Here is a 12,297-nt window from a genome sequence, read left to right as displayed (position 1 = left end):
CGCTTGGCCTAACAGATGAAATCAGATTACATTGGATTGTGAAACCCTTATGGAATCCTCCATTACTGCCAGGTTCGTCCTGGAATTCTACTTCCTGTGTTACACAGGAAGAAAGGTACGAAGGTCAAATGACCTCTCACAGGAAGAAAGGTACGAACGTCAAATGACCTCTCACAGGAAGAAAGGAACAAAGGTCAAATGACCTCTCACAGGAAGAAAGGAACAAAGGTCAAATGACCTCACACAGGAAGAAAGTAACAAAGGTCAAATGACCTCTCACAGGAAGAAAGGAACAAAGGTCAAATGACCTCTCACAGGAAGAAAGGAACAAAGGTCAAATGACCTCTGTTTCATACAAATACACTGCTAATACAATAACCACCACCAGAGGGTGCTACTGCATGTAAAAATGTCCAGAATGTCACATAATGCCCAGAACACTCTCCGTCTGGGGTCATTAACGACTCCACATAGTCCGAACTCTACTTGTCACTGGAGTCCTCTGGCGACAAAAGAAGAACCACCTCAGAGACGGTCTGTCGGTGTCGATGATAGGATGCAGCTTCTGTAGACTGCTGTGAGGGGGTAGGTTGCGTTCTGCTACGCACAGTTCCAATCTGGGTATGGTGAGGTCTGGCTGGGGCGCCACTTGCCTCTATCAAAGACGAAGCCGATTTTGCTTTGTCCTTCTTGAGTGGTGACCTTCAGATAAGCCACACTTGCAATGACCTTGGCGGATGCGTCTGCAAAGACACAACGTTCTTTGAATTGGGCATTTAAGGGAGAGAAAGACGAATAGCAGCGAGGTATTCGGATCTCCTGTAAGTCTTGGAGTGAGTCTCTCCATCTGTCCCACTCTGCTTCCATCTCTTCAGGGAGTGGTGAATCCCACTCTTCAGCGCGTGTGGAGAGTTCCCTGAGGAGCAGCCTGCCTTGTATGGTGACAGGGGCTAAGAAGCCGAGAGGGTCGTATAGGCTGTTGACTGTAGAGAGCACTCCTCTACGTGTGAAGGGTTTCTTGGCATCTAAGACTTGGAACGTGAACGTGTCTGTTGCTATGTTCCACGACACCCCTAGGCTACGCTGTAGGGGGAGGTCATCAGTGAAGAGGTCTAGGTCTTTGACGTCCTTAGCACGATCTTCAGGGGGGAATGCCTCCATCACTGCTGGTCTGTTAGAGGCTATCTTATGCAGCCTAAGGTTGGATAGTGCAAGTAGTTCCTGGGCTCGTCCGAGGGTACTGATGGCCTCTGCTTCGGTCGGGAATGACTTCAGTGCGTCGTTGACATAGAACTCTCGTTCGATGAACCCTCTCACATCACTGCCAAAGTCATCGTCTTCTTCCTTGGCAGCCCTCCTCAGTCCGTATATGGCGACAGCAGGGGACGGGCTATTCCCGAAGACATGGACACGCATTCTGTAGTCCACAATGTCTCTATTGGGGTCATTGTCCCGATACCACAGGAAGCAGGGGAAGTCTCTGTGGTCTTCACTCACCACGAAGCAATGAAACATATGCTGGATATCGGCAGTGGTGGCGACGGGCTCTTTCCTGAATCTCATGAGCACTCCCAAGAGGCTGTTGTTAAGATCGGGCCCTGTGAGGAGTACGTCATTGAGAGAGACTCCCTGATATGGTGCACTGGAGTCAAACACCACGCGGATCTGTCTACTGCATGGGGTAAGGTAGCTTGGATGACCATTCTCCAAGATGAAAGTCTTGAGTGTGCTCACCTCAGATGGCTTGTTCTCTAGTGTGCGACGTCCTACAGGGTACACATTAACGAGGCATATCTTGGAGCATGCTCTTGCGCTCACTCCTTCTCCACACACCTCGGCGCACCTGGATGTAATCTCCGGACCAGCAGCTCCCTCTCTGTCCCCGCCGTGCTCTGAAGCGGGAGGAGGCGACTCTGACTCCCAAGGAGCTGGGCCTGGGTGTAGTGCTGAAACGTGCCGATCACTTTCGCCTTCTGTGCATTTTGCATCTACCTTGCAGTTCTTGGCGAGATGGCTCGTGGACGAGCAGCACTTGAAACATATAGAGTTCTCTTTAAGATATTGTTTCCGATCTTCCAGGGACATCTCCCTGAAGCCTCTGCACTTCTTTAAAGGATGGGGCTTGTTGTGGATAGGGCATTGTTTGCTCATATCCTTAGGTTTCTTCTGAATCTTTGTGTGCTCTGTTGAGGACACTTGCATTTTGTGGACAGATATCGGTGTCTTTCCATGTCTGTCGAACTTGTCTCTTCTGGCAAGTGCTGGGTGGGAGGAGAAGAAGTTAAAGCTGGGGTCGTTCCTGACTTTGGTTTCTTTACGGATGAATTTAACGAACGCAGAGAATGGTGGGAACGCCACGTTGTGCTTTAGCTTGAACTTTGACCCAAACGTTATCCACTTCTCCTGCAGGTTAAATGGAAGCTTCTCAATGATGGGACTTACCCCTCTGGAAGTGTCTAAGTACGATAGACTGGGTAGGTAGCCGTCCTGCTTTGCGGCTTCGAGTTCCGACAGCAGATCTCCAAGGTCGCGGAGCTTCTGGGGTTCCTCACTCGTCAACCTCGGAATGTTCTTCAACCTGTCAAAGAGAGCCCTTTCAATGGCTTCGGGCGAGCCGTAGCTTTCTTCCAGCCTCGCCCAAGCCTTCTTCAAACCCTCTGGCAGCTGCCCCACATTGGCCGCTTTTATCCTGCAGGCCTGTCCGGCGGACTCTGGGCCGAGCCATTTGATAAGGAGGCCAAGATCTTCTCCTGCCGACAGGTCTAAGCCCGATATGGCATCGTGGAAGCAGGACTTCCAAGCCCGATAATTCTCTGGTCTGTCATCAAACTTGATTAACCCCGAAGTCACCAGCTGGGTGCGTGCAAGGTATTTTGGCAAGGTCGTAGGTGCTGGGACCTATGCCAGGGTTGCCTTGGCTAGGGGCTCTGTTGGGGGTCTCAAGGAACCGAGAGGGATTTGCCTCTGACTTTCTCTATTCGGCGTCCTATTCCTTTGCACCGTGTCTTCCGTTCTGCTGGGGGAGACTCTGCGGCTTGAGGCACGCCATCTGCTTTGACCTTGGTTGGCAACTTGTGGCATGTTATACGAAGTGCTTGCGTCTGTAGAGATGTGCAGGCCTCCATCCCTTTCTCCTGTAAACTGTATGTCGGCATGGTCGCTCACGTAATCTATGGTGCGCTGTCGTGGACTCTGCCACGGAACGGGAATTAAAGGTTTGTAAGCTGTCTCGGGAACAGCTCCCTCCAAAATTGCCTCGAATACTTGTGTCTCGGCTAATGCAGCATCTATCTCTTTTTGTTGCTGCAGAGCGTCTAATGTGGCTTGGAGACGGGCCTGTTCAGCTTGTCGTTCAACCTGGTGACAACTCCAGCCACATGTCCACCAGAGCCATAATCGAGCAAACCATCGGTTTGCTGAAGATGCGCTTCAGATGCCTGGATAGATCAGGTGGAGCCCTGCAGTACTCAGCATCCAGGGTCTCCAGAATCGTCGTGGTTTGTTGTGCACTTCACAACATGGCACAGCGTCGTGGCTTGCAGATTCCTGAGGACCAAATGGCTCCTCACATATCCTCCTCAGATGAGGAGCAGGAGGAGGAGGAGGAGAGCGAAAACGAACATCTTGCAGAGGCCCATCAACCAGCGGCAGCAGTACGCGAGACCATTGCTGCCCGAGATGCAAGGAACGCACTCATCTTGGCCAGATTTGCTTAGCCTAGCCAATCAAGCACCTTTGCCTCGCAGCTTCTTACCTGAGCATCGACAATGGCCAAGGACCAGCGGATTCCTAGCAATTTGACCACCATACTGACAATTGCAGGTAACCCTAAGCCCTCAATGTAAAAGTCCCATTCACGAAATGATACACGCCACAAATACAGCAGTAGCCATCAGATTTTTTATTTACATTATTCATCTGATGGCTTTTTCACAGAAAACATCAAATTTCACCCAAGTGACTACCCTTGTGACTATTTGTGCAGCATCTTTCTCTTACGCGTGCTCCTACGTGGTGCTTCCCCTGTGGCTTCGGCAGATGTGGAGGCCCCTTGCTCACTTTCCTGCTGCTCCTGTCTCGACACCTTTGGCTGGCGTCCTCTGGGGTTGCGAATCTGTGAGGGCTCGGCAATTTGCTGCTCCTGCAGCTGTGCAGGGGTTGAGACGCCGATCTCAGATGGGTGTGGCCTCTGGTGGGGCTCTGACCGAGGGCTCTGCAGTAGCATGGAAGTGTGACCGCTTGGAGAGGAGCCCCCACTTCCTTAATGTCTGCCACCAACTTCCCTCTCATGGGTCATGTACTGGCCGCGCTAGACGTGCTCCTATCTAGTTATCCAGCAAGTTAAACACTTATTCAAAAATTATTCTTCGTGAAACCGTTTGCTGTTTTGAAGCTTTACTTGAACAAATTTGTGAAACTGTAAACAAAGATAAAGTATGTTTTGTACATAAACTAAGTACTATACATTCGATATTACATAAGATATAACATATTTACAACAGTAGAATAGATTAATTGTATAACTAACTAACATTTGGACTAACTTCTATAACTATCAAATATTAACCTTTTATAAACATAGTGTTATCAAAATACTACTCTGACAACATTGCTATTATGCTAAGAAACAAAGATACTCACAGATATTGTGCTTGGCCTAACATATGAAATCAGATTACATTGGATTGTGAAACCCTTATGGAATCCTCCATTACTGCCAGGTTCTTCCTGGAATTCTACTTCCTGTGTTACACAGGAAGAAAGGTACGAAGGTCAAATGACCTCTCACAGGAAGAAAGGAACAAAGGTCAAATGACCTCACACAGGAAGAAAGGAACAAAGGTCAAATGACCTCTCACAGGAAGAAAGGAACAAAGGTCAAATGACCTCTCACAGGAAGAAAGGAACAAAGGTCAAATGACCTCACACAGGAAGAAAGGAACAAAGGTCAAATGACCTCTGTTTCATACAAACACACTGCTAACACAATAACCACCACCAGAGGGTGCTACTGCATGTAAAAATGTCCAGAATGTCACATAATGTCCAGAACAGGTCAGGTCCCCCTCAGCGCTTGCAAGTGGTATGAGAGAACCTTGCTGCACATCAGGGGGACCCATATCTGCATTGGCAGTCCTACTCAGAAGGACTTCCATGAAGGTCTGGTTTCTCTGTTCAATAGATGACCATCGCTCCTCCAGAGATGTCATTCTATTCTGAACAATCACCATATTTTCTGCACTCTGGCGACTTATCACCTCCATGGAGGTTGCCATCCTTTCCATGGTGATGCATTCATGTGCCAATGACTCCACAAAGGCTCTGCTCATGTTCGCTGTGGACTCCTCCATTCGCTCCACACTCGCAACGACCCTGGAGACAAAACCTGCCAGAGACTCCTGCATCTGTTCCTGGAGTTCCAGCACCGCTGATCTTATGGATGGACCCAGAGGCAGAGGGTCGACATGCAGCTGAGCCGAGCTGGCAGAGTCCTGCGCCCTCCGACTAGGACTCTCCACTGCTGTCCCTGTCTCCACAATCTGCTGATGCTCACTTGTGACTCTATGTCCCGAAGGTCCCACCGAAGTGTGAGTGTCTGCGCTGGTGCTGCGTGCACTGAATTCTGCTGACGCTGCACCCTCAGAGGTTGCAGCTTCCTCTGAGGAGTCTTGAGGCTCATGCTGTTCCTCCTGGCTAGTGGGCACAGGTGCTTGCGATGGTCCTGTGGGGGAGTAAAGGAAAGAGTCAGAGATGTGATGCCAAGGTTACATGCACATTGCATATTGCAGATGATCATTAGCGCATCTGTGAGAGCTTCAGAATCATTATCAGCAACTCATGCAATGTCAATGAGAGAGATGGAAAACAATTCTGTCACCAGGTTGCTGTGCTGCACCCCTCTGTCCATCCCCCACTTGCGCATCTTCCTCCACTCCTATGATCTCCAGGACCGCCTCCTCCCAGGGGGTGAGGTGGGCTACTGAGGGTGGCCCTCCTCCTGTCCTCGCTCTTTCTCGCTTATTGTGAGCTCTCTTTTCCTGCAGTGAGGGAGACAAGTGGAGTTTGAGTGAGAATGAAGGAGTGAGTGTAGAGATTCCATAGCATAGATACTTAGAAGGAGACAAAGATGGGGTGAGGTGGCAAGACCAAGGGCCCTCCCTGTGTGTTGTCAGTTGTTTTCATAGCATTACAGTGATAGGGAGTGTGAGGGCTGCATAGTCAAATAGTTAGGTGAATGTGACCATAGAGAGAAAGGGAATGGGTAAGTGTGCATGGATGTCAGTGTCAAGTGGGATGTGGTGGAAGAGATTGCTAAAGCTGAGTGCTGGTGAGGAAAGGCAATGGGGATCAGATTGAGGGTGATGGGAAATTCATACTCACTTTTCCAGTGCGCAGAAGGTCATGAAATCTCTTCCTGCACTGAAGCCAGGTTCTGCGGGTTACTGATAAGGAGTTGACCCCCTCTGCCACCTGGATCCACACAGCCTTGGTCTGCTGGGGAGGCTTCTTCCTCCCTGAAGAAGGGAAGAGCACCTCTTTATGAGCTCTTGCTCCCTCAACTAAAGCCTGCAAGGCAACGTCATCAAACCTGGGAGCAGACCTAGGTCTCTCGCTGGTCATTCTGCCTCCGGGTCCCTCTAACATGAAAGGCCAAAAGGTTGGCAGTCTGCAGAAGAAGCAAGGCTTGTTGCAGACCTTAAATGCAGCAGCAATGATGACGTTGTAGGAACTGGGGTTCCTAGCCGAAGAATTGAGATCGTCTCAGAAAATCAAAAACAATAAAATTTAATGAACAAACGAAGCTGTACGGGAAACTGTAGGATACAATGCAAATAGGTCTGGTCTGCTTGAAAGCCTCTCTGGAAACTGCGAGCAGGTTCCGAGCTCAACTGCTAGCAGGTTCCGAGCTCAACTGCCAGCAGGTTCCGAGCTCTACTGCTAGAAGGTTCCGAGCTCTGACGTCATGACGTCATCACGTTCTTCCCGCCTTTGAGAGATCACGTGACGGACGGCATGACGTCATCACGCGGAGTACAGGAAAGAAGCCCTAGTACAGTTAACAGATACATTAAAGGTGCAGCCCCCAGCTGTACTACATTGCTGTAAAAGGAATTATATACAATTGTCCGTAATCCTCTGGTGGTTCCGCCACAACGTCATCGGAGGCGACTTTCAGATTGGAAAAACTCATTTGCCATGGGTTCCCACACATTGGAACTCAATTGGCCAATTAAGTTAAAATCGCATCAATCTCCCACATCGAATTAGATTCGGGTGGATAACACGAAATGCGGATTACACGACCCCAGCCTGCCCCTGAATTAAAATCCAGCCTAATCAGTTCATAATATCTGCAGTTATTATTAGCTGTGATATCTGCAGTGATATTAGCTGAAGCAGACTTTTATAATTATACGCCATTGGGTAAGATATAAGTTTATGTTTTGATTTTAAGTATGTAAGAAGACATTTGATCCATCAAGCATAGTTTTTCTTCTCTTCAGAAGTAATTAAACAAAACTGCAGAATATTCAGTCATTCATCCTTGACAGTTGCTTTACATGGCATGACATTTCCTTGGTCCTAGCAGTGCAAAAAGTATTGTGTTCTGTTTATACCTTTATAATCTTCAATTGTAATGAGGAGCATTAATTGCTTTTGCTGGAAATTTATTCCATATACACAATATTCTATATGGGAAAATAATTAATTTAGGGGGAGAAATTCAGGAGCACGCATTTTTAATTTCCCTGCGCACAAATGGTGAGATCCGAGGAGCCCTGGGCCTCAGACCTCATTATAATGAAGATGGCGCTGCGGGAGGAGACCGGATCAGTAAGTGCTGGCACCACGGTGCACAGGTAAGTGACGGGGTTGGTTTCGTGGGGCTTGGCGGGGGCCGATCGGGTGGCTCAGGGGGGGGGCAAACATCGGAGGGTCGGTAGGCTGACATTGGGGAAGTCAGGAGGCAGACATCGGGGGGTCGGGGAGGCAGACATCGGGGGGTCGGGGAGGCAGACATCAGGGGGTCGGGGAGGCAGACATCGTGGGGTCGGGGAGGCAGACATCGGGGTGTCGGGGAGGCAGACATCGGGGGATCGGGGAGGCAGACATCGGGTGGGTCGGGGAGGCAGACTTCGGGGAGTCGGGGAGGCAGACATCGGGGGGTCAGGGAGGCAGACATCGGGGGGTCGGGGAGGCAGACTTCGGGGGGGTCGGGGAGTCAGACTTCGGGGGGTCGGGGAGGCAGACATCGGGGGGTCGGGGAGGCAGACATTGGGGGGTCGGAGAGGCAGACATCGGGGGGTCGGGGAGGCAGACATCGGGGAGTCGGAGAGGCAATGGGGGCCGGGGAGGGAGATCGGGGGTGGCGGGGGTTCGGGGCCTAGGCTTGAAGGTTGGGAATCTTGGGTCCAGGAGTGGCAGTGATCAGTAACCTTTATATTTGCCGACGATGGTTAGGGTTGTTTTTCCCTCGCCAATGCTGAGGCAGGGAGATGAAGCAGGCATTGAGCCCCTTATTAGCATCTTGTTTGTCCTTTACCCAATATGGCGAGCGGCGTACATTCAGTTGGAACTGTGCATGTGCTGCCTGCCTGACCCGCCACCAACATCGACCGCCACAGACCCGCCAAGGTGAGCAAAATCCCAGCCTTTGTCACTTGTTCTGCACTCACAGTCCAAGTTAAATGTTTTCTGCCTCTCAGCATTTTAATTTAATCGGCATAATAGTAAATTTCAGTAGTTGACTCACCAATATAATCATAAATTGTGTTACTATATTTTTTTCCTGGACATCCTTTCTGTTGGTTAGTCTATTGGCTCTTGCTTGTGTTGCAGAATGCAGTTCAAACCATGGAACAATATATTGACTTACAAAAGGCGAGGTTCTCCCAGTTGGTAAAGCAATACTCTCAGCATGTCACTTTAAAAGAGGCAGAAAAAAATATCAAGCATCAAGTTGTTATGACAAGGTCCACCTCAGAAGTCTTCAAAAGAATGAAAGAACTGTACATAAAGGTACACTAATTTATCATGAATTGCCAACACTGTTACAATCTATATTGGGCCAGTTATTCCGGTCCCAACGCGTGAGTACGGACGGGGTACTCACGCGTGGGCCCGTTGGAAGTGCCGGATTTCAGCATGCACAGCGTATGCGTGGGAAACCGGCATTTCCTCCAAGGGGTTCAGAGGTCCAACGTGTGCGCGCAGAACTCTGCGCGCACGCGTTGAACTTCATTCTTTTTGACAGGTTTGCCCGTGTGTAAGGGCCTGAACTTTTTAGACATATAAAAAGGAGGCGTAAGGACTTGATTCTTTAAGGTAAGTGGTCTATTATTTAAAATTATAACATTTTTTCCACAGCTTTATTGTTTTTAAGGACTTTACAGTAAGGTAAGTTTATTTTCAGACCCGATTTCTTAAAAAATTATTTTTTTCAAAAATTTGATTAATTGTTTAAAATAGTTTTTTAAAGTTATTTATAGTTTATTTAATTATTGGGATGTTTTTTAAAATTTTATTTAAAGTTAAACTAGTCTTTTGGGCGCCCGTAGTTTTCATGAGTTTGACAGTTCTTACTATCAAACTCATGAATGAAGTTTCCCCTCCCCTGATTGGCTGCACAGTGCTCACCTGATCCCAGCCGGCACATCACACTAACTACGCCGCTGGATCAGGCAAGCACAGCGCGCCGACATCTGAACCGGGCCAGTGACAGGAATTCCAAGCAGGCCCAGGCTTCAGATGTCGGCGCGCCGGGTGAGTGCACATCGGGGGCTTGCACGCGCGGCAAGCCCCCGAACTTAATTTCTGGGCCAATATTAAAAGTCTTGCATATGATGTGTGCTTCCTATCCAGAAACTTTACTTCTTGCTGTCGCAATTTTGAGTGACACTTTTTATGTCAACGTATATAATAGAATCTGTACATGTAAACATTTATAATGGGAATTTCACAGTGACAGGCAAGTACTTACATTTGGCGGTACTGTGGCACTTCCCTATTGTCTTCCAGCCCAACTGTTCTGTGGCCTCCTCAACCTGAGACACAGTTCCTTAGCCTTCTCAAGCCCATTCCCTTTGCCTCCAACCTTCACTTTTCCTGAAACCTACAGACCCTACATTCGTAACAAAATAGACAAGTTAATGGCACAAATAACTACATATGGGTATGATCTTGTGGCCATTACAGAAACATGGCTGCAGGGTGACAATGCCTGGGAATTAAACATACCAGGTTATTTAGCGATCAGGAAGGACAGGCAGGAAGGAAGGGGAGGTGGGGTGGCTATGTTAATAAAGGAAGGAATCACTGTAATACAGAGAAATGATATTGGGTCAAAAGATCAGGATAATGAAACAGTTTGGGTGGAGATAAGGAATAATAAGAGGAAAAAAAACACTAGTGGGCGTAGTCTATAGGCCTCCGAACAGTTGCAACTCTGTTGGACGGAGTATCAATCAGGAAATAGTTGAGGCTTGTAATAAGGGAACATCTATAATTATGGGGGATTTTAACGATCATATTAATTGGACAAATCAAATTGGGCAGGGCTGCCTTGAGGATGAGTTCATTGAGTGTATTAGGGATGGGTTTCTTGAGCAGTATGTAACTGAACCGACCAGGGGGCAAGCAACCTTAGATCTGGTCCTGTGTAACAAGACAGGATTAATTATAAATGTCCTAGTAAAGGATCCCCTTGGAATGAGTGACCATAACATGGTTGAATTCCATATTCAATTAGAGGGTGAGAAGGTTGGATCTCAAACAAGCGTGCTAAGCTTGAATAAAGGAGACTATGAAGGTATGAGAGCGGAATTGAGTAGAGTGGATTGGGAAAATAGATTAAAGGGTAAGACGATACATGATCAGTGGTGTACATTTAAGGAGTTATTTTACAACTTCCAAAAAAAATATATTCCACTGAGAAGAAAAGGGTGTAAAAGAAAAGACAGCCATCCATGGCTAAGTAAAGAAATTAAGGATAGTATTTGACTAAAAACAAGGGCATATAAGGTAGCCAAATCTAGTGGGAGGATAGAGGATTGGGAAAACTTTAAAAGACAGCAAAAAATAACAAAAAGATTGATTAAGAAAGGGTAGATTAGGAAAGTAAATTAGCAAAAAATATAAAAACAGATAGTAAGAGTTTTTATAGTTATATAAAAAGAAAAAGGGTGGCTAAAGTAAATGTTGGTCCCTTAGAGGATGAGACCGGGAAATTAATGGTGGGAAATATGGAGATGGCAAAAACACTGAATGAATATTTTGTATCAGTCTTTACAGTAGAGGACACTAAGAATATCCCAACATTGGACAAACAGGGGGCTATAGGGGGCTATAGGGGGCTAAACACGATCAAAATCACTAAGGAAGTGGTACTTGGTAAAATAATGGGACTCAAGGCGAATAAATCACCTGGACCTGATGGCTTACATCCTAGGGTCTTGAGGGAAGTGGCGGTAGGGATTGTGGATGCATTAGTAATAATTTTCCAAAACTCCCTGGACTCAGCAAAGGTCCCGGCAGACTGGAAAACTGCTAATGTAACACCCTTATTTAAAAAGGGCAGTAGACAGAAGGCTGGAAACTATAGACCGGTTAGCCTAACATCTGTGGTAGGTAAAATTTTGGAGTCCATTATTAAGGAGACAGTAACAGGACATTTGGATAATCATAATTTAATAGGACAAAGTCAGCATGGTTTTATGAAGGGGAAGTCATGTTTGACAAATTTGCTGGAGTTCTTTGAGGAAGTAACATATAGGGTGGATAAAGGGGAACCAGTGGATGTAGTGTATTTAGACTTCCAAAAGGCATTTGACAAGGTGCCACACAAAAGATTATTGCTTAAGATAAAAAATCACGGGATTGGGGGTAATATTCTGGCATGGATAGAGGGTTGGCTATCTAACAGAAGGCAGAGAGTTGGGATAAATGGTTCATTCTCAGACTGGCAGTCAGTAACTAGTGGTGTTCCGCAGGGGTCAGTGCTGGGTCCCCAACTCTTTACAATCTATATTAACGATTTGGAGGAGGGGACCGAGTGTAACATATCAAAGTTTGCAGATGATACTAAGATGGGAGGGAAAGTAGTGAGTGAGGAGGACATAAAAAACCTGCAAGGGGACATAGACAGGCTAAGTAAGTGGGCAGAGATTTGGCAGATGGAATACAATACTGGAAAGTGTGAGGTTATGCACTTTGGCAGGAAAAATCATAGAGCAAGTTATTATCTTAATGGCAAGAAATTGAAAGTACTGAAGTACAAAGGGATCTGGGGGTCCTGGT

At 47.3% G+C, this 12,297-nt stretch overlaps 1 protein-coding gene across 2 annotated transcripts in view; it reads left to right on the top strand.

Moving 5' to 3' along the window:
- LOC147124412 (uncharacterized) overlaps window positions 1–12,297 on the top strand; it is a 159,213-nt gene that overhangs the window by 21,815 nt on the left and 125,101 nt on the right. For both annotated transcript variants that reach the window (XM_085986745.1, XM_085986737.1), the window contains exon 4: window positions 8,842–9,021. In XM_085986745.1, the coding sequence (XP_085842871.1) occupies window positions 8,842–9,021 (180 nt within the window). The remainder of the gene's footprint in view (window positions 1–8,841; window positions 9,022–12,297) is intronic.

Source organism: Somniosus microcephalus, chromosome 1, assembly GCF_052327205.1.
Source record: "Somniosus microcephalus isolate GS21.2 chromosome 1, FLI_Smic_1.0, whole genome shotgun sequence".
NCBI classification, from domain to species: domain Eukaryota; kingdom Metazoa; phylum Chordata; class Chondrichthyes; order Squaliformes; family Somniosidae; genus Somniosus; species Somniosus microcephalus.
Note: the sequence above shows the minus strand (reverse complement) of the source record. Positions and strands in the feature narration are given on the sequence as shown.